This window comes from Passer domesticus, chromosome 19 (genome assembly GCF_036417665.1).
Source record: "Passer domesticus isolate bPasDom1 chromosome 19, bPasDom1.hap1, whole genome shotgun sequence".
In the NCBI taxonomy this organism is placed as follows: Eukaryota; Metazoa; Chordata; class Aves; order Passeriformes; family Passeridae; genus Passer; species Passer domesticus.
In genome coordinates, this window is record NC_087492.1 from 12,579,910 (window position 1) to 12,605,720 (window position 25,811).

At 49.5% G+C, this 25,811-nt stretch overlaps 2 protein-coding genes across 13 annotated transcripts in view; both read left to right on the forward strand.

Moving 5' to 3' along the window:
• Positions 1-18,791, forward strand: part of TSPOAP1 (TSPO associated protein 1) — a 66,741-nt gene extending 47,950 nt beyond the window's left edge. For 2 of the 7 annotated variants that reach the window (XM_064394590.1, XM_064394595.1), the window contains 10 exons: positions 2,138-3,265; positions 3,874-4,000; positions 4,144-4,295; positions 4,734-4,896; positions 7,070-7,141; positions 7,487-7,522; positions 8,441-8,544; positions 10,262-10,333; positions 11,812-11,940; positions 18,399-18,791. In XM_064394590.1, coding sequence (XP_064250660.1) covers positions 2,138-3,265; positions 3,874-4,000; positions 4,144-4,295; positions 4,734-4,896; positions 7,070-7,141; positions 7,487-7,522; positions 8,441-8,544; positions 10,262-10,333; positions 11,812-11,940; positions 18,399-18,614 — 2,199 coding nt within the window. In that variant the 3' untranslated portion in view covers positions 18,615-18,791. Of the gene's footprint in view, positions 1-2,137; positions 3,266-3,873; positions 4,001-4,143; positions 4,296-4,733; positions 4,897-7,069; positions 7,142-7,486; positions 7,523-8,440; positions 8,545-10,261; positions 10,334-11,811; positions 11,941-15,074; positions 15,135-18,398 lie in introns of all 7 variants that reach the window. The other 5 variants (XM_064394594.1, XM_064394591.1, XM_064394596.1 and 2 more) reach the window with 5 other exon arrangements.
• A 1,132-nt stretch (positions 18,792-19,923) lies between these two features.
• Positions 19,924-25,811, forward strand: part of LOC135283621 (eosinophil peroxidase-like) — a 32,630-nt gene continuing 26,742 nt past the window's right edge. For 2 of the 6 annotated variants that reach the window (XM_064394600.1, XM_064394599.1), the window contains exons 1-2: positions 24,185-24,354; positions 25,110-25,184. In XM_064394600.1, coding sequence (XP_064250670.1) covers positions 25,112-25,184 — 73 coding nt within the window. In that variant the 5' untranslated portion in view covers positions 24,185-24,354; positions 25,110-25,111. Of the gene's footprint in view, positions 20,562-24,184; positions 24,355-25,109; positions 25,185-25,811 lie in introns of those variants that run through there. The other 4 variants (XM_064394598.1, XM_064394601.1, XM_064394602.1 and 1 more) reach the window with 4 other exon arrangements.

Consider the following 25,811-nt stretch of genomic DNA (forward strand, 5'->3'; position numbering starts at 1 on the left):
CATCAGGAGCCCCAGAAGAGCCTCGTGGCTGGAAGGGCTGGGGCTGCCTCTGAAGGTTTTTAGAAGGGCTTCCAGTTGTTGGGATTGGACTGGGAAAAAATGGAAGAAAAACAAGTTTCCTGGAAAGAGAAAGAAGGAAATAAGAGCAATCAAGAACACTATTTTTTTTCCTGGATGTTTTATTTGCCTTAATGTTTTTATTTGGTTGGGTTTTTTTCCTGAAAAGAAACATCAAAACCCTGCTCATGTTCTGTTGAGCTGAACAAACTGGTGCTTCTTGATTGGTTAAAGTGATTGTTTTTTGTGCTGGCAGTAACAGAGTGAGGGTGAAAAGATGCTGAATTGGGAGAAGATGTGAAGGACAGGAAGCTTAAGGGCACAGACCTTCCATTACTGCTTTATGGATTGAAGGGGATGTGACAGGAATAGGGCTGTTTTCTAGGATTCTGCATATTTAACTGCATTTTCTGTTACCTCAAGACTCCTCAGCCACTTCTTCCAGGATCCAGAAGATGAAAACATGGAGGGGCAGTGCTTTTAAGATGTTTATCCTCAAACAAGTTGTTTGAAACCATTTATTATATTAAAACTCAAAAGCAGAAGCCACAACTTTGCAAACAGCTATAAGAAATCTTACTGAACTTTTTTTTTTTTTTTTTGTTTGTTTGTTTGTTTTTATGAATTCTCCATATTCCTAATTGGCGCTAACAAGGCAGGAGCCATGAGCATGTGTTCTGTTAGGAGGGTTTGAGAAAATTGAGGGGTCTAGAGGAGTTGAGTGGGAGATTTTGTAACTGCCTATTTGCATGATGGTTAAAAGGATGAGAGCCAAAGTAGTCTCGTTTCTGGGTGCTTATACATTAAAACAGACAGAAATCATGAGCTGCTATTTGGGATGCTCATGTTGGAGATGTGTTCAAACCTCTTACCCAGGAGGGCAGTGCAGCCTTGGGACTGGTCACCAGAGGGTTCAGGATCTCCATTCTTTGGTGTTTTCAAACCTCCTCTAAGCAAAGACGTGGATTTACTGTTGACAACAGTCCTGCTATAATTAGGAGACTGAACTGCAGATCTCTGGAGGTCCCCTCAACCAATTCTAAATATAACTCAAGACCAAGCTTGAAAAAAATACAGAGGTTGGAATTATCAGTAGACAGCTTGCAACTGCCTTTGTTTCTCACCCACTCTGGTTCAGTTTTTAATTGTCTCTGAACGGACCTGCATATGGCTGTAGTTTAAAACATCAGTAGTTACACATGCTTTGCAATCTGTTTTTAAGTGCCTTCAGAACACATTAATGAAATAACTTGTCAGGGAAGTTGAACAAGAACCCTTCAGAGGTATCTTCCTACCAAAATGACACTATGCACTTGGGGATTTTACCTTTTATGTTACTGTTAATGTGATAAGAAATAAACCTGTAAATTTTACAGCTGCTCCACAAAAAATTTTAAAATTCAGCAGTGTTGTCCCCAAAATTTTCTGTAACCTGGTAGGCTCTCACCCATCTGCAAGTGAAACTCATGTCTGTGTGGCCCTTTGAGGTAAAGGGTTTTCCTTTGTTTTTGTGGGAACTCTGCTCCTGGATTTGCAGACAGGAACCTGCAGTAGGGCTGCACTTTGCTAGGAGATGGGAAGGGCCCAAGCAGCAACATCTCCAAGGGGTGTCCTACAGCACAGGGCCATTCCCCGTGCTCCAGGGAGAGGACATAGCTAAGAGGGACCCATGGCTCTGTGGGTGAGCCGTGTGGACAGAAGAGCCCACTCAGCTCTGCTGTGGGAGGACCGTGCCTCTCCTGCCCCATCCCACCCCAAGGGCGCCAAGTCGTGGGCTGTCATTGCTGTGGTAGGATGAGAGGTGCTGCAGGTAGCTGTGTGTGTACAGGAGAGGCTGGGAGGGAGCTCTTCCATGCATTTGCCTTCCTCGCTTCCTGCCACATTGCTGGTTCATCCGATTGCTTTTGCCAGAAGATCCATCGCTCCCTCTGCCCCTTCCCCTTGCTTTGCTGCAGCCACAGCTCCATCCTGCTCTGCTGGGAGGGAATCAGGGTCACTTTGCCTCTTGTTTTAATGTTTATTTCCTCTCTTTTTTCCTTTGCTTGTCCTGGCTGTGGCTTTTCTCGGGGTCTGGGTACAGATGGATCTTTGTGATACTGACAGCGATGAGGAGATTCTGGAGAGGATCCTGGAGCTTCCACTTCAGAAGAATCACAGCAAGAAACTGTTCAGCATCCCTGAAGTGACTGAGGATGAAGATGAAGACGAGGATGAGAAGGGTGTTACAGAAGAGAAGACAGACCCTCAAGACTCCCTGGAAACACAAACCTGCCATTCAGGAAGAACAGAGAAACCACCCAACAGCAAGGAGCCATTTCTAAAGGAAGATGGGAATAACACCTCCATGGATGTCTCTGCTCAGACTCCGCAGGGGGAGCACGGTGCTAAGGAGAGCAGAGCGGAGGCTGGCTGTGCAAATCCTGCCTTTGGCCAGCTGTCTTGCAGTCAAAAGAAGGCACACTGGAACTGGGGCTATCAGGAGAATGATCCAAAGTCTGGGAGTGGACCAAGTCCTTCTTGGAGCAAGAAGAAGGGAAATAATTATCGAGAGAAGATGCGGAGTCGGCCTGAGATAAGTAGGAAGAGACAGAGTGATCTAACAGAGCACTGCAGTCGTCTGCTGGGCAACTGCAGCCAGATGGGGAGTGGGTTATACAGAGCTCCCAGTCTCAGGGAGGAGCTGAATGTTGTCAGCAGTGCTGGTGGGAAGGAGGGGTTGGATTTGTACAGCCGGGCCAGACAAGGCACATTACGGAAAAAAGCCTCAAGAGCAGTGGGATCGGGGGAGGCAGAACCAGCTGTGATAGCAACGCACTGCCCCACCCCCAGGAGCCTGGAAATAGACATCGAGTATGACTCCGAAGATGATCAGGATTCAACCTGTGCATCCTCCCTGGAGAGCCGGCTGTGGCCAGAGAGGTCCCAGAGCTGCCGGGGGGACTGGAGTGATTGCTCCAGTCAGTCTGAGGTTGCCCACCTGGGTGGCAGAAGGGACCTGACCAGGCTGGAGATGGTGGAAGAGCAGGGCATGGAGTGGGCTGGGTCTCGGAGCCGGCACCTGCGATTCTTCTGCCGGGAGAAGGAAGACCCAAGGTGTGAGAGCAGTTCTGAGGAGCAGGGCTGGGAGCTGGACTGTAAGTCACCTGGCTGGAGAAGGAGGCTCGAACATTCTTCGAAGGGGATACGTAGCATCTCCTTGCACAAAAGGGTTGGGTGACTTTTCCTATTCTGGCTTTGAAGCAGCTTGCAGTGGTGCTGGCTTCCCTCTGCTTCCCTGGCCTGCCTGTATCTTGCTTTGTTCAGTGTTGTCCAGAGAAAGGACCCTCCTCTAGGATTGTCTGGAAGAATATCTGAGAGATTCTGTAGTTCTGTGCTGCTCCATGGCTTTTCTTGTAGTAGCTGCTTCTGCTTTTCCTGCTCCCTGACCAAGTGTCACCGATGCAGTATTCCTTTTCACACTGTGTCTTCCTCCTCACGGCAGGAGGCTGTGGGACCCAAGCAAAAATCCCTGGTGCAATAAGCTGATTGGTGAAAGCTTTGTGTAGATGCTGACTGTAATGTCATTGCCTCCCCTTGAAATGCCATTTCCTGCATCTTCACCCTGACCAAAGGGATCATCACTGGTGCCTGGCAGAGTGCCTGCCTGACCTCAGTTCTGTTTTCCACCTCCCTTGGTCTTTCCAGCTCTAGAGTGTTCCTGAAGAGGAATGTTGCATTTGGATGCACTGCTCTTTGTGGAGTGCGTTTGGGCTGAGCGCTATTCAGGGAGTTGGAAGGCAGAGGCTGCTACTAATTCTCTGGTGGTTCCAATTGCAGGCATCCAGTCATAAAGATTCCAGGGGCCCAGAGCCACCTGGGACAGCCGCCTGGCAGGCTCCTAGCAGGAGACGGAACAGGAGCGAAAGAAGAAGCCAGATGCAGAAACCTTTGCTCTCTAGTCCAGGTGAGCAGGAACAGGAAGAGAGGTGGGCAGCAGGAGAGATGGAAGCTCCTGGAAATGGCTGGGGAGAGGCTGGCAGGCAGTGCCTGAGCCATGCAGTGCTGGGGCAGGGCTGATGTTCTCTCTGCTGTTCCCCCTGTGCACAGGCATTCCAAGGAGCACTGCCCCCGAGAGCTCTGGCAAAGATGATGACATTCGGATCTTTGTGGCTCTCTTTGACTACGATCCTGTCTCCATGTCTCCTAACCCTGATGCAGCAGAAGAGGAGCTCCCATTTAAGGAGGGGCAGATCCTGAAAGTAAGAACTTAGTGAACATCTCCTACTCTATGGATCTGTCTGGTGTTCCAGGGGAGCATAAACTTTGGGAGGTCTGCAGTTTCCTCATGAGGGAAGTAGAGGGGCAGATGATCATATCTTCTCTCTGGTGACATTATGGAATGGCTGGAGCTGTGTCAAGCAGGGTTAGGTTGGATATCAGGGAAAGGTTCTTCCCCCAGAGGGTGCTGGGCACTGCCCAGGCTGCCCAGGGAATGGGCAGGGCCCCGAGGCTGCCAGAGCTCCAGAAGCATTTGGACTCTGCTCCCAGGGATGCACAGGGTGGGGGATTGTTGGGGTGTCTGTGCAGGGACAGGGGCTGGACTGGATGGATGATCCTTGTGGGTCCCTTCCAACTCAATGATTCTTTCTCTGTGCAGGTCAGTCCCTGCAGCATAAACAGTCTATTTCCCTTTGCAGGTTTGTGGAGACAAGGATGCTGATGGTTTTTACAGGGGGGAATGTGCTGGAAGGGAGGGATACATTCCATGCAACATGGTGTCAGAAGTCCCTGTGGAGAGTAGTGAGCTCAAGCAGCAGCTCCTAAAGCAGGGGTTCCTGCCTGCGGACACGGAGAGCTCAGGTATTGTGTGTGTGTGTGCCCTGCTCCTGTGGCTCCTTGCTGGAATGTTGGAAGCTCAGTCCTGCTATTGTGTGTGGCCAGTGCAGCCACCAAACCCATCTGGAGGGCTGTCCCTGAATCTGCAGCCTGATTTAATGGCTGCTCCTCAGCAGGGGGATCTGGCTGGATGTGGGTGTTCTGAGCTCTCAGTTCATCCCTGACTCCACTGCAGCATTTGCAGCTGCTCCTGGGCCTGAGGTGTGTGAATTTAGCACAAAGTAAGGCTGAACCTTGCTAGGGACAGGGAAGCAGAAGTGTTTGAAGAGCAGCTGAAGTATCTGAACAAGAGTTTTCACTCTGTTCCCTCCTTTGTTTTGAAAGCCTGTGAACTGAACTCTTGGGATGACCCTGCTCTTGGGTGAGAGAATCTGTGACATGGGAATGGAGGTGTGGAAGGGGGAGGAGGAAAAGTGTGAGACGGCAAGCTAGGCAGACAGGAGTGTACAAGGAGCACACCTGGTGGTTGGGTTCCTCCTTACTTACTCCCTGAAGTATGTGGTCAGTGCCTTGTGCACTGGAGAGTCTTTCCTGTTCTTTCTCTCTCATGTACTCAGAGAGGAGAGGGAGCAGCCCTGGCACGTGCAGCCAGCGCAGCTCAGGCTGAGTCAGGCTCAGTGGCTGTGAGCTACCCCTGCTGTGAATACTGGTGTCCCTGTGCCTCTCCCTCATGGCTCCCACCTCACTCCTCTATTGCCAGTGCCAATTGCTGGATCTGCTCCACTTATTAAAGCACCAGGGTATTCCTGTTCTGGCTGGTCCCTGTTTCCCTGCCAGTTCAGCAATGAAAAATAGCGCAAGTGTTGGTCATGGCAAAGGTAAGCCCTGACATTGCCTGAGCTGGGAAAAAAGCCCAAATCAACTTAAAAATAAGAAAATTTAAAAAAAAAAAAAAAAGGAAAAATCGAATTTGTTCCTATTTCTGTGGAGGGAGACCCAGTATCCAGCTCTAACAGACCTTTAAGGTCCCTTCTCACCCAAGCCATTCTATGATTCTGAGAGACTGACAGTGCCCGTTTCCTAAATGTTGGTCCCTGGGAAGCTGATCCTGAGGAGCACAGGGTCTGAAGGAGCCTGATGTTTTCACTGTGTGATTTCTTGAATATGTAATAAAGACAAACGTGTCTGAGGAGAGGAGATTTGAGGTGTTTTTCACATCCATGCTCTTTCTCTTGTGTGTATGCCAGAGACAGCTGGATGCCTGTGGTGGCCTGTGTCCCTCAGTGGATACACAAGGGATACTCTGCCCTGCCCCACTGTATAGTCTTGGAAGAGTAAAGGATTTTAATAGCTCTGAGGCTTCATTAAATATGACAGGTTTGAAACTTTTGAGGAAGGTGGTGGTAGTCAATAAGGTGTGTGTGCAGGGTGGGACTGTAGGTTTGGCACTGGTGGGGACACACCTCAAATCTTAGGGGCAGTTCTGGACCCCTCATGGTAAGGACACTGAGGGGCTGGAGCATGTCCAGGGAAGGGAACAGAGAGCCCCAGGAGCAGTGAGGGAGCTGGGGAAGGGACTCAGCCTGGGGAAAAAGAGACTGGCTCTGCACGACTTCTGACAGGAGGGGACAGTGGGTGCAGGTTGGACCTGATGGTCTTTTTCTAACCATAGTGATTCTTTGATTCCTCAGCAGTTAGGCTGGCTGTACCTCTGCTGTTTTCCTGCTGCCATAAGCCCCTGTCACAGCCTTGTAACTAAGGAAATGCCTTGTAGGGGTTGGTCTGGGCACTCCTTAGGTTCATTTGGGATTTCATCCAGTCCTGACCTTGCTCAGTGCAGAAGGTTTAGCTAGAGATATGGCATTTTTCAGGTGTTAATGGTACAAGGTTTTATTTTGTCCTTATGGTGCTGCTTCTGAAAGCTAAGGAGCAGCAAAGTCTGTCTGCTCTGAGCTGTGGAGTGCCTAAAAGGTGTAAGTACAGTGTGGATTTCTCTGTGTATTTGGGATGTGGATCACAGCTCATCTGAGTCCACATATGAGGCCCAGAGGGCCCTGCCCACAGAAATCCTGTTGTCAGCCTCCCAGGGGAGGCATGTCATCTCTGTCCCCTGTTCACTATTCAAGATGCTTCTCACTTTCCATTCACTGTCTGTTTCTCTTGTCTATTTATTTGCTTTTTTGGTGTTTTTATTAAGGAAATGGCACATTTTCTCCACCTCCACGCCGCCAAACCGTCCCTCCTCCAAAACCCAGACGCTCCAAGAAAGGTCTGTGTCACCTGCTGCTTCCTCTTTGGTTTTTGCTATAGGATTACAGACTGCATTGAATTTTTACTACTTGCTTTCAGGACCTCAGATGTTTGTACGACTGCTAGGAAGTGGAAAGAGAGCCCATCCTATGCTGGTGTTAAGTTTTTAACAATAGTGATGTCTTTTATATTTTGGAGCTTGACCTCTGCTTCTTGTTACATTCCTGAGTCCTGGTCACTGGTGTAGACTTTGAGTTGCATGAACAGTTTGCTTCTGTTTGCTGTCTTGGTGTTCTTTTTACTGTTTATCAGTTGTGTCATGTTGATGATGAGCTCTTACTGATGAGGCATTTTCTTCCCCCAGCAGGGCTGGACAAACAGGAATGTAAGTCTCAGCCAGGTGAGAAGTGCTTTTACTGGGGAGTAGGTATGGCATGATCAAATTACAGATGTGTTTTGTGGTCGAGGGCCAGTGTGACACCCTGTGGTGTTGCTTCTAAGCACTATAACAACAGGTTTTAGTTCTTTTTGTTTAGTGGTGGGTGCAGAATGGTTTGGGTGAGCAGAGGCTGCTTGCAGGGGGAGTGCACCAGGTGTTTTGCTGTGGGAGGAGCAGGGCAGTCTCTCACTCATCACATCCCTATGATCCAAGGGACACTGAGAGGGTGCTCCCTCTGCTGAGGTGCTTCATCTGTTGCTATCCAGAGAGGACAAGTGTGCAAACTCTTTGCCAGTGCATCCGGTGCTGACCCAAAGGAGGGTTTAAATCCATGAATGTGTGTTTTCTGTAGCACCAGACTTGGCTTTTGTAGGCTCAGGGCAGGTCTGTAGGTGATGGGTATGAGCAGGCAGGAGATTGTGGATGGCAAGGCCTGGACTTCCCTGTGTGCTGGTCCCTGGCCCTTGGGGGATAGATTTTGTAGCTTAATAGCAGAACATTGTGTAGTGGGAGGAGAAATGTCCTTTCAAGACACTGTAAAGAGACAGCTGTTCTCTGTGTGTGTATGTATATATACACATATTTTATATATATATAGTATGTGTGTGAGAGTAAACACAAAATAAAGCACTCCTATGCATATAAACAGAGCACCAGGATGAGGGGATTGGGGAATGTCCCCACTTTTGTGCTTATGAGGCAATGATGACGAAGAAGATCAGAAAACTGCTTTACCAAATGCCTCTAAAGTCTCTCTCCACTCAGTTCCCCCCAGTATTCTTTTTGCTCAGACCACTACAAGAATGGTGAAGGAGTTGCTGTGATTTGGGATTTTGCCCTAGTATTTCCATCTAAGAATATTTTATTTTTCTGTTGCAGGGCAGAAACATAAAGACATAGAAACAGAGCTGCTGACTCCTCGCAGGATGGTGGCTGCCTTTGACTACAACCCGAAGGAGAGCTCTCCAAACACAGATGTGGAGGTAACCACCAGCTGCTCCCCCCTTTTCAGAGGTTTCTTCTTCCTATCTATTTTTTCCTTCTCTCTCAAGACATTCACCACTTTGCTCCAACCAGAGTCTCAGTGAAACTGTGTGAGTATTCATTGCATCCTTTAACGATCAGACAGGACTGAGCAGATCTGGGGCAGGAGGAAGCAGCTCCTACTGGTAGCCACCAATCCAGGAAACACTCTGGGAAAAGGAAAAACCTGCTTAAGTGTTTGAAAGCACTTCTGACACTTAATTTGAACATGACTTTTGTGTTAAGTATCTGTGTAGGTCAAACAAAAAGATTTAGCTCCAGTTTAATGTACTAGTTTGCAAAGTTATTGTTTTCAAGCAATTCCTATATATAGAATCACAGAATCATGGAATGGGATGGGTTGGAAGAGATCTTAAAGCCCATCATCTCATCCCACCCCCTGCCATGAGCAGGGACACCTTCCACTAGTGTTGCTCCTTCCAGCCTGGCCTTGGACACTTCCAGGGATGGGAAGGGGTGTAATCTAAACAGGGAAGGATACAATCCAAACAGTAATTTTGTGGATAAGTCTGTTCCAGGTAGAAAGGTGGAATTGCAGAATCCTTTCTGCAAAAAGAGATGAGCACATGCTCTGTTCTCTGCTCCTCCAAGCAGTGTTAGCTCTCTGAGCAAACATAAGCATGGGGTTTGCATTCCCATCTTTTCTCTTCGTCCATGAAGGAGTGTCTCGCCAACAGAGGGCACAGTTCAGAGGATGCTTGCCTCCCAAGCTATGTCTCCTGCCCAGAGAGACACAGCCGAGGACAGAGTGTTTTAGGGATGGTGGAATATCTTGGGAGAGACACAATGTGTGCGTGTATCCAGCCATCAAACACTTTAGAACCCTTGTCACTGAGGAGATGACTGTGCTTTTTGCTGTGATCTGCTCTTGTAGAACTTTTTTGGACAAGAGTTCAAATTACTGAAACAAGCTGGTAGAGTTCTGTGGGAGATGCTCCACAGGAGTGACCTGCATCCTCAAGAGATTAAATTGAGGACTAGGAATATAATATGGTAGATATATTGGAAGTAGATCCCTTCCAGCTGACACCTGTGAAGTGCCAGAGTGTCTTAAGTGGGACTCAGCCTGTTTGGAGCTTCCACTGGGCAGCTTTTTCCATTAAAAGAGGCTGGTGACACCTTTGTCTTTAGCCTTGTGCCCCATGAGCATGTGCTGGGGTGTCTGACACGACAGAGGGTGTGACAGTGAAGGGTCACCGTGTGCTGTGCTCCTGTTCTGTGTCCAGGTTAAAACACCCTGTTTGTATGCCTTCCTGCTAGTGACTAATCCCTAAGTGCTGCATACAGAAAAGCCTCATCCAAGGGAGCAGGATTTGTAATTACGTTTAAAGAAATGGAAGGTATTTCTGATGGTTGCTGAGCTTCTCCTCAGTGTACCTTTCCAGAGCAGGTGGTAGGTACTATTTTGAAACCTTATTAAAATTGGGTTTAAAATGGGCTTTGCTCTTGTCTTAAATTCTGAAATGCTTCTCTAGCAGTGAATTCCAGAGTTATCCACTTCAGTTTCCCTCCTGCATCCTGGTCCTGCAAGAACAAACACAGTGGGCTCCCTCCCCTGGAGTGAGATTGGGCAAGAAGCCAAGGGGAGCCTGTATTCCTGGTGAGAAATTTCAGGCAGTGCTTTTCCTGTGACCTCTGTTCTCTGGCTCTTTGCAGGCTGAACTGACCTTCAGTGCCGGGGACGTTATCACTGTCTTTGGGTCCATGGATGATGATGGATTCTACTATGTAAGTCAAGGGCTTGGGAAGGTCCTATGGTTACGCTGGAAATTGTTGGAGTTCATGAAGTAGCAGGGAAGCAGCAATCAGGGAACAATGTATCCTGCTTTTGGGAAAAATGTAAACCCCTCTCTACTTAGTGCAGGGCATCCTGTTTCTGGTGCTCATTTCTCCCGCTGTAAATCCAATATTACATAATCTTGGAATAGTTTGGGGAAGGGACCTTAAAGCTCATCCTGTTCCACCCCCTGCCATGGCCAGGGACACCTCTCACTGTCCCAGGCTGCTCCAAGCCCTGTCCAACTTGGCCTTGGATGCTTCCAGGGATCCTGGGGTAGCCACAGCTTCTCTGGGCAGCCTGTGCCAGGGCCTCACCACACTCACAGCCAGGAATTCCTTCCCAATATCCCATCTATCCCTGCCCTCTGGCAATGGGAAGCCATTGTCCCTTGTCCTGTCTATCCATCCCATGTCCCCAGTTCCTCTCCAGCCCTCCTGGAGCCCCTTTAGGCCCTGGAAGGGGCTCTGAGGTCTGTGTTGGAGCCTTTTCTCTGGGCGAACCCTGGGGTATGCCAGCCTGGCTCCAGAGCAGAGGGGCTCCAGCCCTGGGAACATCTCTGTGGTCTTTAAACATCCCAGTGGTTCTGAGTTTATTTTTTGGTATCAGTTGCCTGCAGGTTTCCCAAAGCCTTGCCTGCATTTTTCCATGCATACACCAGCTGAACCAGCACCTGCTCTGACCTAGCATTTCACCAGGCACTTGGACACTTGGGTCAGAGGCTGGAATGGTGATCCAAGTAAGCAGACACATTCCTGGGGCTGTGCCTGCCCTCCAGCTGTGTGCCCCACTTGAGCTTTGGCCCTTGGATCGTCCACCTTTTCCTGCATGGGAAGCAGTGTGCCTTCACACATCTGACTTGCAGTTGAGCTCCAGGTTAAGTCTGAGGGCATCACCGAGAATGTTTTGTTTGATTCTTTTATAGTGTTGGACAAACAGCATTGCTGGGGTGGGTTTTGTCTCGGCCAACCACCTCCTGTTGAGCTGGATAAATATTTGTAGGAGTATAATAGTGCAGCTCTGGGCCTCTCTGATCATGGATGCAATGCCTACAGGACATTGTGCCAGTACTGCTTCATTCTTTAAAGACATCAGTAAATACCAGGGAAAATCAAAGGTCTCTTAGGGCACCTTTGACACAGTCATATTCCACTATGATAGTGGAGATTTTGAGTTTGTAGAAATCACCTTTGTCAGAACTTGCTGTCATCTCTTTTTCCATTACTCTCTTCTATGTTTCTGTGCTCTGAATTTTTCCACAACTAAGCAAGGATGTGAGTTCTGCAATTTTCTGAGGATCCTCCCTATGTGGGTGTGTTCTGGACTTGTCTCAGCCTACAGCCCAACCTTCTCTGCAGGGCACTGCACCTCAAGTTGTTACTTATGTCTCCAGGAAAGCTGATGTGAGAATTGAATGTTGATCTTGCAGGGAGAACTGAACCAACAGAGAGGGCTTGTCCCGTCCAACTTCCTGGAAGCTGCCCCTTTGGATGGTGACACGGCCAAGGAATTCCATTCAAAAGATAAAGAAGCTTCTCTGCTGAGTGCTGAGAGCCAGGTGAGATGTGTGACTGCATGGCACTGCCAGCCAGGCTGGGATGTATCTGGAGCCTGGGCATTGCATGGCACGCAGCACCCATGGGTCACTGAACTTACTGCATGCAGCCCGTTCATCCCAAGGGAGTGCCAGGAGCTCTTCCCAAAGCCTTACTTGTAGTGCAGAAGGTGGCACAAAGCAGCACTGGCTGGGGCCTCAGTGTGGTCAGGTAGGCAAGGAGTATTCAAATCCTACCAGCAAATTGTTTAGATCCACTGAAAGGTCAGTAGGAAAATCCTACTGGAAGGAAAGGTTCAAACAGCTCCCCAGGCACATGAAATTCCTTAAATATTATTATATCCATGCCAAGAAGTTCTGGAATTAGCAACACCCAAACACCAATGTTCTTCCATCCACCCCAAGTTAGATATCTCTTAATCCAGGCTGAGGTGCTTCTGGATAAATTCAAAACACACTGAGGAATTTGCCAAACAGATCTGGGGGATGGATCCTTTGGTTTCAAAAGCATTCCAAAGAGTCAAGGAATTTGAAGGTTAAATTAACTCCTTGTAATTGTGTTGCTGAGACTCTTGGAATAAAGGCTTAAGTGGGACACTGGGGTCATGTCAGAGTCTGATGCTAAAAGTGTAGCAGCTCCTCTGTCATTCCTGGACCCCCAGTGCTGTCTCACCGTGGAGTGGGAGGCAGGAGGGACCCAGCTTGGTCCCAGCTCACATGGGCTCAACCTTCAATCCTTCCTGGGAGGTTGTTGGCACCGTCATGTGGTGTCAGACCCACATGAGTCAGAGCAGGTTGGCTCTGAGCCATCCTTAGGGAGGTAGGTGGCCCTGAATCCTACTCTGTTGAACTCCCCACTGGTGTCATCCCAGCTTTCTGCTCTCTGCAGCATTTCTTGGCCTTTTTTTCATGCTTAGTTCTTCCTGTTCTCTGTATCTGTATCTCTATCTTCAAATCCTGCCTGGTCCTCCTTCACCTCAGCCCCATCCCTTGCTTCCAGGCATTCCAGGCTTTGTGGGTGCAGGATTTGCTCTCCAGCTTTGATGCCTTCTCAGGCAGAGCAGCCTAGCTTAGATAATGAGGTTTGTGGGCAGTTTGTTGGATCATCTGCTGACCTCAGCAACTCTCTGAGGTCCTTGTACATCCCTGTTGGGGATACTGGTCCTTGCTGGGGAATCACAGGTTAGTCAGCTGTTACTGCCAGGGTTTAAGAGCCCAGAGGTCACCCAAGTCTAACCTCCCTGGGGGTTAACAAGGATGCAGAGTGGGGTTCTTTCTTCAGTTTCCCTCTCAAAATTATTTACCCTTACCAAATGACTCATCTGTTGAAATAGAGGGTGCCAAAGGAGACCTCAACCAGTAAAATTTAAAAAAAAAAAAAAAGCAACCCAGTGGAATTCTAAGTGTAATTTAGTGCAGACCTTCCCCTTCCCTCTGGCATCAACTAGCAGCCACAGGGCCTGTTTCAGATTCCAGGGGTTGTTGTTCTAGCCCCAGCCCACATCCTTCCAGGGACCAGGGGGAGTTCAGGTCATCTTGTCTGCCACTGGCAGGTGTGAAGGGTTTGCAAAGCCAAACTCACTTTCCTCACTGGTCTCTGCTGCTGAGTTCAGTGGGTGACTGATACCCTGTGCAGCACTTTGGCTCACATATCCCTGCTTGCTGAAGGTTGGAAGCTCTTTTCCTATGTTTCGTGACATTTTTTTTAAACACAAGTGCCTTTCAGGTATGTTAAGAACAACCCATATAAAATTGACATGTTTCAGGTTTGCCTGCCCTTCAGACCTTTCCATTTGTCTCTAGTCCTCTGTTCCTGAGATCCAAGGGAGCTTCCCCTTACACTGACTCTGGCTTTTGGGTGCACAGAGCAGGAACCTGTTGGGTTTGGTACTTCTGGTACTGTCCTGATCCATGAACTGCCTGTAGCTGGAGGACTGGAAAATTCAGATGATGAGATGACTAAACCAGTTTTATTTCAGTGGGAATCAGTTTGAACTCCATAGGCATGACTGTGGCTGATTCTGCATCATGCCAGCCTGGCTCCTGTCCTGCTGCCTTCCTGCTTCTCCTGGACACCTGTCCCAGGGGATTCTGGCTCAGCACCCCCAGCACTCCTCCCACTTATGCTTTACAATCCAGACCTGTCTAAACAGCTTCCAAACAGGAAGGGTACATTTGTCCCCTGTTAAAGTGATGTATTTACCCTGCTCAGAGCCAAACTGGTATTAATTAACTGCATTTAAGTGTGTTTAATGATTCCTGAAGAAAAAGAACCTCACCCCACAGTGGTTTTGGCTGCCACAGCAATCACAGCATCCCAACCTGTGGGCAGAAAACCTCGTGGGAAAGGCAGAAGAAAGAAATACCTCCTGTAAAACAGACATATTCCTTATCTATCCCTGAGCTGGAATGAACTCTTTCAGCGATACAGTCATGCCTGAGGCTTTCCAAATTCCTGTAGGACTTTAACCCCACTGAGTTAAGGAAAACTTGCTTGTTCATCTTGCTGTTAGCAGAGCAGGCTCCCTGCAAATTCCCAGTCCCAGCTTAAGCCCTGGCACCTCAGGGTGGGATGTGTGTGTACCATGGCAGAGCTTTGGACTTGGTTACAGCTTGTTCCAGTTGCAACAGAAGCTTCTCCATGAGTGTTTTTTAAATCACTTGTAATTTCTTGGATGTGATGTTCTTATCTTATTTGTTCTTCACACTTCCCTTCTCCCTGCTGCCTTACCAAAGGCCTGAGAATAAGGACAATTTATTTCCAAATTGAACTGGGGAAGGTGGATAATTTTTAGGTATTTCTGAGTAAATCTTAAAGTGCTGGCAACTGAAAAGATGAAGCAATTGAATTTAAAAACTGACAACATTTGGGGATTGGAATAAACAAACAAAAACAGCATAAAGGGGAGAATCCAAGAAGTTCTGGTCACAGCCAGGGCCCAAAACACTCATGCTTACCAGCTCAGAGCAGCTGCTTTAACACTGTTCCTGTTGATGGAATATTTTTCCATTAGTATCATGCAGTTTCTATCAAAGACTGATTATATATAAGCACCTTCAGAAAGTGTTCGATTCTAATTGATTTCATGTATTTATTTCTGCCTGTGTTATGCACCCGGGATGGTTCTTTTCTTCAGAGAATGAGGAAGAGAAGAGTCCAGTGATAGATATGAATGATACATAGAGAGAGCAACCATGTAAGTGTGTGAGACCTTCAACCTCCCACCCAGCCCAGCACCTCAAAGGCTCCTGCACCTGGAGTTGGCTCCTAATTTTGCTTGTAGTTTGACAGGCTGGTTTGGGGCTGTGGTGGCAGATCCACCTTCAGGTCTGAAGTCAGACCTTTCACTGCCACCTGGGTTCTGTGGTAAAGACAAACCGTTCAGCACGTGAAGTGCAGTTGGCTGGAACAATTATCTGGTGGTTTTGGGGACCAGCATGGGACTGTGCTGGATATTGAGATTTGGGAAGGACCTGCTTTGTAATTCAGCTTGGCCCTTCTGTTTGCATCAACAGCCAAAGCGTCGTTTGGTCTTTGCAAGGTCCTCCTCAGTCTGAGCACACTTCATGTTCAGCCTGGGGTTTTTTCCTTCTGGATTTTACTCCTTCCTGAGAATAGTCCTGAAAAACCCCTGCCCACCATTCATTTAAGAAAATAGTAACATTTAGGCCCTAAAACCAACCTCATGTGGATAATTGTTCTGGGGCTGGGTGGGTGAGACCCCTGGTTTTGTGGGCCAGCTGGAGCAGTCTTTGTTTTCCTTAGTTTCAAATGTTTGCTTTTCAAAAATTGTGTTAATCAGTAACACCTGAAAGAGTACTAAAACCACCCCTGAAAATTGACATCACTCTTTAAAAAAACTGACATTACTCTGATAACTTGTATGAGGATTTTGACAGAGTAGTTTTTCCTTTGTTTCTCTTAGAGAAGAACCCCCAATTTTCATATGATTTTTCTCTTACCACATGAACCTGTGAGCTGGTTCTGTTGCTTTCCTGCCACATAGAGACCTTTGAGAAGAGGAGCAATTGTTTGTGGGGCCATTTCAGGTCTGTCCTGAAGCTGTTCCACCTTTACCGAAAAGTGTTTTCCAATGGTGCATGGATAGAGCCTCCACTGCCCTGGCTGCTCAGGGGCCTTTACATCCTTCCTACATTACTCCCTGGGTGTTGGTGAGCCCCTTCTGGTGTTAGCCCAGTGCTTTTGGACATTTTATCCAAGGATTCTTTGTTGCAAAAATCAGTTTCTGGAGCAGAACCTGGGGATTCTTTCTTTTGCTCCCAGCTAAGAGAGTGGGCTCCAATCTAGCCCTCCCCTGGCTTTCTTTTTCTCTTTGCCACCATAAATCTTGCATTTCTGGCTGCAGGTGGTCCATCTGGATTTATTTGGGTTACTCCCAGACTCCTCAGACCTGACTAACACTGGGCTTATCAGCACCGAGTGCTGCTCTTTGCACACTGGAGCTGAGCTGCCAGGATAGACAGAGGTTGCAGCTGTTGCTGCAGCACTGGTTGGAGTGGACCTTGCAGGCAGAGTGCAGCTTTCCCAAGGGCCAGCCTGGGCCATCCATCAGCATGTGTGACATCCTGCAGCATGTCCTGGGCAGCAGCTGGCTTAGGGCACAGTGCTGCACACTTGGAGTGTTGCAGGAGTGCCTTGGAAAGCAACATTTTCAGGTGAACAAGGGAGTGTGAGCTCAGGAAAAGTCAGCTGTGGGATTGGTTACTATCATGGAGAGAGGCAGAGAGGAGTTCCAGCTCTGTCCTGTAGTTCAGGTAAGAGATAGACCGATGGCACTGGCACAGCTCAGTGATTGCTGTGAGGCAGAAATTTACTCTCAGCTTTGTGGAGTTGGGAGGCGTCACAAATTCACTCCAAGACGGAGCTCCCTGTGCTTCTGCCCACTCAGGACTGACTCCATGGGTATTGTAGGTGCTGAGTCTGACCCAGAGCAGAGGTTTGTGCTTATCCTGGGCCAGAAGTGCTTCAGTCCTGCAGCAGCCTGGACCGGCACATCTTCCACCTGTGAGGGGAGGAGAGGTCACAGCCACTGGGTGCTCCTGGTCCCAAAGGAGGTGGGTGCTGAACCAGCAGTAGGGTGGCAGAGCAGGGTTGTTCTGACTTTCCATCCCAGGAGACTTAAAATAAAGTTCCCACAGGGTATGAGCATGGCTGTGCTGGAGTGTGGCAGCAATGCTCTGGGCTCTGCTCCTGCCTTATTCAGCTGCTTGCCCTGGACACAGAGCGGGACCAGGACCAGGCACATCCAGTCCTGCCCAGGGGCTGCTGCTGAGATCTTCACACAGTTCCCCGCTGGAGTCTGGTCTTCAGGAGTGCTTCCACTCAGGCAGAGAGTCCTGCTGGCACTGTCACCATCTCACATTCTCGCTGGGGGCTTTGGCTCCTGCAGACCTGTGAGGGACTCAGTGGGGCCCAGGTAGAGGGATACTGAGGGGGTGATGTTCCAGTGTCAAAGGACTCTTCCCTGGTGTTGTGGGTAATGCCAAGATAGGATGTACAGCTGGAGCTTGGTTTGTGAAAGCTGTGTGGAAGAGAAGGCAGTGAGACTAAGGCTCTCCTAGGCCTCAGAAACCCACAGCCTCTTCCCTGGGGAGCTTTGCAGCCTGTTGGGAAAGCTTGACGTGCCAGATTGGTAATTGTCACTGTCTGGCCAGCTGAGCCTAATGAGAGAAGATTGTGGAAGAAAGACTGCTGATAGGAACCGACCTCTCAGTGCTTTGCGAAGAGGAAACTGAGCCCAGGACTAGGGTACATTGTGAATTCCAAAGGGAACAGCACTCTTTGAGACTGGTGGGTCCCAATTAACCATCTCAAACACTCAGGGGCTCAGGAACATTTCTGTGTGCCACTCGATTCTAAGACCTCTCCATGTCCTGCTCCACTGGTGCCACTGCAGAGCACCAGACTTGGCTTTCTGCCCCTCCTGCCTCTGGATCTGCTGGATGCTGAGCAGTAGGACCCCCAGTTCCTCTTCCTACCATGGCCACTGTTGAGAAGCCAGTCTCCTTGATCTTCTGGAGGTCTTACAGTGCACTTGTTCTTATGAAACTTGGTTTTGTTGATGTCCTGGCTTCTGTCCCAGAGCATGCTGGGAGCCCAGCAGGCTCCATGGCTGAGGCGTCCATGCTCTCAGGAGCCTGCTTCACTTACTTAGCTGTGGAGCAGCATCTTTCACCATGTCCTTAGTGGTTCTTATGTGCTGTCCTATTGTTAGCCCAAAGTTCAGGAATTTTAGGAATTCTTAGCTAAGGAAGGGTGTGGCTTGTAAGTACAAAACTTAAATCCACTGGAAACTTCCTAAGTGGAACTGCATAGAGGGAGTTCCTCCTGCATAGAGGGGAAAAGGCCAGGTTCTCTGGCTGAGGTTTATATTGGTGTGATCTCCTTCAGCAGCTCTAACTTGTGCTGTTTTATTTGTTTTTCTCTCTTTCCCACCCAGCTAAATCCAGATGGATCTGTTGATCAGAGCAACTCCTCTCCATCTCCTCCTCTGCCAGCACCTTCCTGTCTTGTCCCAGGCAAGCAGAGTCCAGAGCAGGCATCACTGGCCCTCCTCACCTGCAGTGATGCACCTGGGCAGAGTAAAAAGAAGAGAGGCTTCTTCTTCAAGGGGAAAAACCTCTTCAAAAGACTTGGGTCCAATAAGAAAAACTAACAAGGGGTTTGTTTATTCCATCCGGGCTGCCCACACAGCCCTAGAGACTGAGAGTTCAGGAGAAGCCCTCTGCAATAAGCTGATTATTTTCATAGGAAAGAAGTATGTGTTGAATAGAGAAAACTGGAGGGTGTGGGGGCTGAGAGCCCCCGGGGAAAAAGTGTGAGGTGTGAGAGCTCAGCTTCGGGATCCAGCATGTCCTGCTCCATGCAGCCCTCGGTGCACTGGTTCCCTGTAAATATTTTAATTTAACGATTATATTCTGGCTGTAAGTTAGCTAACTGGCTTTTCCCAGCAAAGCCCCAGCCCCTTAGGAGAGATCCCATGTACTCCACACCTTGATATTTCTCTGCTCCAAAGGAGGTTATGTCAACTCCTTCACTTCCTGCAAAGAAAATTTGCACTTTTTTGTTTTCTGTGACTTCCCTTTGCTGTCTCTGGGCTGATGAGTGAGTTCTTATTTGTACTGTAACCCTGTAAATATGCAGCTGTGCCTCGGAGCATCCCACACTGCCTCAGTCAGCTTCCAGCACGAGGATCCCCGGGGAGGAAGGAGCCCTGGCAGGGTCGGTTCTTCAGCGTGGGGGTGGGCTGCTATCAGCTGCTTTGCCTGGTTCACCTTGACCACGCACTGGCTGGGGACTCCGCCTTATGATTTATTTATCTATTTATTTATCAATTTATTTATTTATCTACCTATTTATTTATTTATTTGTCCGTCTGCCTCTCTTCACGGTTCTGTTCAGCTGTGTCTGTGAGCTGCTCCCAAGCCAGAGTGTTGGGAGAGCAGTGCTGGGGCTGGGCAGCTTGCACTGTTTGTGTAGGAGATGATGTGTTCCTGCAGTTGAGACGCAGCCCTGTCCAAGCATGGAGGGTTTTGTATGCCATGGTTTCTGTCCCTCCCCGTGTTTGTTTCTTTGCATGTTCCAGTGGGTCCTTGTTCTGAGCAGGGCAATTCCATGAGCTCCGTGAGTGGTGCCAGCACAGCGGCCATGAGTGGTGGTGGTATGGTATGTTTTTATTTAATATCAAATTTTATTATAATAAAGTCTATTTTCACAAAAATACATTTTCCTTAAAAAAGCCAAAGATTCAGTGATGCTTCTTCAAGGCGATGGGTGGGGAAATTATAACAACCACATACACTTTGAGAGTGTTCTACACCTTCTGTGTCCCTTTCTCAGAGGGACAGATGTGGCTGTGGATGCTCCAGGTGTGAGGTGAGGGCAGGGGCTGAGGTGGCAGCCCTGGGGATGCAGACACCAGGGAGGGCTGTGGGCATGAGGCTGCCTAGAGTGCCTGGGCTGGACCCCTGCACTCCCAGCTCCACTGCTGTGTGAGGGTTGGGTCGGGGATGTGGTCCTGCACCTGGAGCCTCTGGGAATCCAGCCAAGGTGCCAGAAGTCACTCTGGGATTTTGGGGGGATTCTGCAGGATTCCCCTGACAGGAAGGACTTGTTTGGGAAGCTGCTGCTCCCTAGAGAGAAATACTCCATGAGGATATTGATACCACAGTAAGCAACAGTGTCCTGTGGTGGATGGGAGTCAGGGCAAGGACAGACCAGAGGCTTTGAAAGGATGAAGTGCTGCAGCTCTGCTGGAGTTTCCATGGCTTCTGGAGCAGCCTCAGTGATGAAACTCATCAGCAACCCAGAGCTTTATCTGCAGCCTGTCCTCCCGTGGAGGAAGTCGTTGCTGTTCTAACTGAATTTACCAACTGGAGTTTCTTAAGTGAGTTGTTGAAGGTCTTTTGAAAGAAACTGTCATTGCTTTTATCAGTTCCTCAGGGGATGAATTGAAGAGCAAAACTTTTAGGACAAAAAGCAGCTGCTGGAACAGTCTGGAGTGTGCCCAGAGCCAGAGGCCCTGTGAAGCCAGTGCCTGCCTGGCTCCCTTGCTCCTGGTGCTTCCATCCTCCCTGCCCAGCTGAGCCCCTGGGACCACAAGGTGTGTGTTGTGTCTCTACCTCCTGTAAATTTTGCTGGGATAGACCCAGACCCGTTATTCAGCAAAGTCTCCCTAGCTCAGCTGGTTCCCCAACACCAGACAGACTGCACAGCAAAGCTCAGGGAAGTCTCCATGAAAAAGATTTAAGATTAACAGCTTTAAGCTGTTATAGATAAACATGAAAAGTTACAAGAAACAAAAAAAGGGGCAAAATAAAGATATAATCCAGATGTTCTGCTTTGCATCCTCTGCTTCTAATCGCTGTCCCACAGCCCAGGTGTAGATGGCACCTCTCCGCTTGGAGGAGCTGCTGGTGGCATCAATATATTCCTGTTTTCATTCTCCAGATGAGCAACATGTGATCTCTGAGTGCAAGGGTTTTGTGCTTGTGTTGGTGCTCACCGGAAGGCTTAGCCAGGCCCATGGCCTTTCCCATTCTCCCTGCTCTGGGAGCAGGGTCCCAGTCTCGAAGGAAGACATTCAAGAGACAAAGCATCTTGCAACCCCCCACTTCCATGGTTTCTGAAGCAGTTAGAGAACAATATTTTTTTTTGAGAGCAGTTTGGTGTGGTGTTTCTCACGGGTTGATGTAGGAGTTTGTGTGTTTAATATCTTTCCCACTGACAAAGGTGCTCATGGGCAGCCTGGGCAGTGTCCTGGTGACACCAAGCTGTGTCTTGGGGGTCACACACTGGAGGGCAGGGATGGGGCATCCATGAAAATGACCTGGACTGCCTGGAGAGGTGGAGCTGTGCAAAACTCATGACACTGAACCAGGCCAAGAAAAAGGTCCTACATGGTGTTGGGGCAATCTCAAGCCCAGCTACAGACTGGGAAGAGGATGGATGGATGGATGGATGGATGGATGGATGGATGGATGGATGGATGGATGGATGGATGGATGGATTGCAAGCTGCCTTGAGAAAGACTTGGACGTGCTGGTGGATGAGAAGCTCAACACAGAATCATAGAATGGCCAGGGCTGGGAAGGACATTAAGGTCATCTGGTTCCAAACTCCTGCTATGGATGTGCCCCAGCCATGTGTGTCAGAAACCACCCATGCTCTGGGCTGATACCCCACTACAGGCAGAAGGAGAGGGGGAAATTCTGCCCCTCTACCTTACTCAGGTGGGACCCCACCTGCAGAACTTCCCCAGCCCTGCAGCCAACAGCAGAAGGACCTGGAGCTTCTGGAACGAGTTTATAGAAGGCCATGGAGCTGCTCGAGGGCAGGGAGAGCCCCTGGTCTTCTGCTTTAGAGCCAGGCTGGGAGATCTGGGGGTGTCCACCTGGAGAAGAGAATGCTCCAAGGAGAGCTCAAACCCCTTCCAGGGCCTGAAGGGGCTCCAGGAGAGCTGGAGAAGGACTTTGGATAGGGGTGTGCCGTGACAGGAGAAGGGGGAATATCTTCCCAGAGGGCAGGGATGGATAGGATATTGGGAAGGAATTGTTCCCTGTGAGGAAGAAATGGCTTCCCTGGCACAGGGTGTCCAGAGAAGCTTTGGCTGCCCCAGCCCTGGCAGTGCCCAGGGCCAGGTTTGACAGGGCTTGGAGCAGCCTGGGATGGTGCAAGGTTTCCCTACCAAAGGCAGGGAGTAGAACAAGATGGTCTATAAGGTCCATCCCAACAGAGGTAAGGTCCAACCCTTCTGTGATTCTCTGAATTAAGTTCCTCATTGTGAAACACATTTCCGAGCACTCACTTGCACTAACTGTCCATAGCCTTTGAAATGTCCTCATCCTCCTCCTCTATCTGGTGCTGATGCAGCAGGGGAGGGACTCAGAGCTTTGCAAATCCACCAGTTCTGCCCCTTTGCACAAGAGCCATGCTGTGGTCTCTGTTGTGCAAACTGCTGGTTCTGGAGCTGATGCTGGATCTGTTTCTGGTACTGGAGCTGGTTCTGGTGCTGGAGCTGGAGCTAAAGCTGGAGTTGGTGCTGAAGTTTGGACCTCAGGCAGACATTCTGCTTCTGTCTCACACTGAAAGGGGTGGGCTGGAGACCTGAGTCTCTTGGGCTAGGGTCACCCTGAAGGCCAGAGGAGGTTGCTCAGGATCTCATTCAAGGAAGCATTATCCCCAGGGATGCTGGCCCCACCTCTGCTCTGGGTCCTGTCCCAGCACTTCACCACTATCCTGGGTGTTTTTGTACGTCTGTTGGGAATTTTCTTGGCAGTACCACTTGCCATTGCCTCTTGTCCCATCCCTGGGCACTCTGAACAGCTCTGTCTGCTCTGCAGCCCTTCCATGAGACAGTCAAAGTCAAGAGTAAGGCTTCCAGAGCCTTCTTCCCTCCAGGATGACCAAACCCAGCATTCTCCTGGGCTCAGGTGGATTCTCGCCAGGTTGTCAAAACCAGTCTTGGTTTTGACAAGGACCAGCTTCACTTGGGCCTCACTGCAACATTTGTAATTTACTTTGCCGGTTTTCTTTAAAATATTAAAGGACCAGGACCATCATCAGTTCATGGTTCCACCTACAAGGAGGCAGCTTTGGGGATGGAGATGCTGGATCCCAGCTTTGGAGATAGACACACCTGCAGAGTCACTGCCAGAGGCATTGCACCACCTGTACCATTCTACAGCCACTGTGTGTCCTGGGGTATTCATGCAGGACAGAGTCGAGGTGAAGACCTTCATCCAACCAGCCCTGGGGAGCCCTGGCAGGAGCTCGGTTGCTCCAGTCTGTGCTGCTGATCTAAGGAGTTCTGATCCATGAGGGCAAACACAACTGCTATGTGTAGTGAGGAGGAGCTGAGGAGCAGCTCCTCTGTCTCCCCGTGCACTTCCATGCTCAAACACATCCCTCACTGATCCAGCAGTACCCCTCTGTTCTGTCAGCATTTGTCCGTCAGATGCTTTTGCACTGGGACAGGGAGAGGGGCTTTGGCCCGTGGCAGAGGAGATGCTTTGCCAGCTGAGTTCCTGGTGCAGCAGCACTTTGGGCAGACCAGATGCTCCAGACCAGCAGCTGGAGGGTGGTGCCTGTTCAAACCATCATCCCAGTGCCTTCTCCTGTGCAGGAAGAAGGAGCAGCTCTCGTGGATCCCCAGGGGATGTGGGGCAGAGCATGTCAGGAGGAGGGATGGGGAGTGGTGGGCACTGCAGGTGTCTCCGGGGGTAGATGTGAAAGCGTTGCTTTGACCTTTAAAAGCAGCAGAGGATGAAGAGCACCATGGGGGAAGGAACCTTGTCCCTGGAAGACACCCCCAGAAGGGCTCAAGACTCTCAAACCACCATGCACTGGTCACATCTCCAACTTCAAAAGTCCCGGGGAAGCTCCGGTGGAGCATCAGGCTGTGTATCCAGTTGCGAGCAAAGGAGCCTCCCCGGCGGGCACAGGGTGGGAGGTGAGGCGAGGGCTGAGCTGGCCTGGCCGCCCACGCCAGGGGAGTGCCCGCGGCAGCCCCGGCTGATAACGCCAGGCAGATAAAAGAGGGAGGGACCGCGGGCCGGGAAGAGGCGGCGGATCGCAGGTGAGAGCCTGGCCCGGGCACAGGCGCTTTCTCTTGTGGAGAGTTTGTTTCTCTGCCGGGGGTGGGGCTGGGGAGCTGGGGCTGAGCTTGGGGCTGAACTCTGTGGTTCCCGCTGCTTCCACCATCGCCTGGCACCGGGCGCGGCCGGAGCGCAGCAAGGAAGCGCCTGCAGCGCGGTGCTGCTGTCGCCAGGGGCTGCTCCACAGGACGGGGCTTAGCCGGGCATTTCAGGGTGTCTTTGAGGCAGATTCACGGTGGGTGCTCAGCCCACAGCTCTGGGCTCATTCTGGGAGCTGATTGCTTGGACCGGCCTTGGGAGGTGAGTGGGTCAGCTTTGGGAAAAACATCCCAAACATCTATTTAAATGGCTATTAAATACTTCCCACTCCTTCTGCAGCCCATGTTAAAGGAACAGCTAGGTAATAACTGAATAAATTCCCATTAAAATACAAATATAAATGCCGTATTTTATAATTATGGGGATAGAGTGATACCCAGTCATGGTTGGCTTCACTCTGGCGCTATTGAGGAACACAAACAGTTCACTCATAGTGATTTTTGTAGCAACATTCTAAATATTGAAGTATTATTTCCTCCAAATTTCTGGTGTAACTTTTAATCTGAATATCCTCAATCCCAGGCTAATCAGGAATAAGGAGAATACAGTCCTTATATGTTTTTATGTGACGTGACTACTTGCAAGGACTCTTGGAACTTAAAGGCAGAGAAGCAGAGGTGTAGAGGACCTGCCGTGCTATCCTGGCTCTTCCCTCTCCCCCACCAGCTCTCCCTTGCACACTCGGTGTGCTGTGCTGGCAGCAGATGCTGGTCCCTTTGTCCTGGTCCCCGAAGTCCCAAGCAGCACGTTCCCACCAGTGCTGGCATTCCCTGAGACAGGAGGCTGCTCCTTTTCCACATGGCACTGACAGAACCTCTGAGGCAGTGCACTCCCTCCTGGAAGCGTTGCATTGGGCAGGGGATGCTCCATGGGCTCTCTTGACATGTGCCATCCTCCACCTTGGCACAGACCTTCCTGATATGTTCTTGGTCATCTTCATTTACGCTTCTTTGCAGGGATGAAGGCAGAAACCTTCCTGGGGTTGCTGGTGATCCTCAGCCTGTTCCAGGCATCTGTGTCCTCTTCCTACGGTACTGTCCTTCCCTCAGGCTTTGCAGATCAGGGGATTTTCTGAGGGGAAAAGATCAAGCTATGTCTACAAGAGACTGTCATTCAGCAGCACAGCCCTGAAAAGGTGCCAGAAGGGGCACAGTTTGTACCTCCTGTGGCACCGATCTTTGCTCTTTCAGTTTTTTACCAGTTCACATCCTGCCTGATTCCTTAAAATGAGGTAAAGGAGATCAGTTCCCAGCACTGGACCATGCCATGGTCTCCCTCCCTGTGCCAGCACCTGAGAGAGCTACCAAGGCCTGTGGCATGTAGAGATGGGGCAGTCACTTCCCTTCTTCTAGCCCTGAATCACTGCTCCAAAACATATAGAGATCTCCATCTGTTAATTTACAATGTCAAATGTCAATTGACATTGTAAATTAACAGATGTTAATTTACAATTTACAATGTCAAATCCTTATGAAAAGCACATGCCTGGCTTTTCATTTGTCTCAAATGGTGGTCCAGGCAATAATTTTTCTCATCAGGTTTGTCTAAGAGCTGAGCTGGGAAGATATTTAAAAGAAACTGGGGAGATTTGGGAGATATTTATTCCTTTGTGCTATTTTCTGAAGTTTTCCTCTTTCCCAGAAACTGTAGGAAAGTGC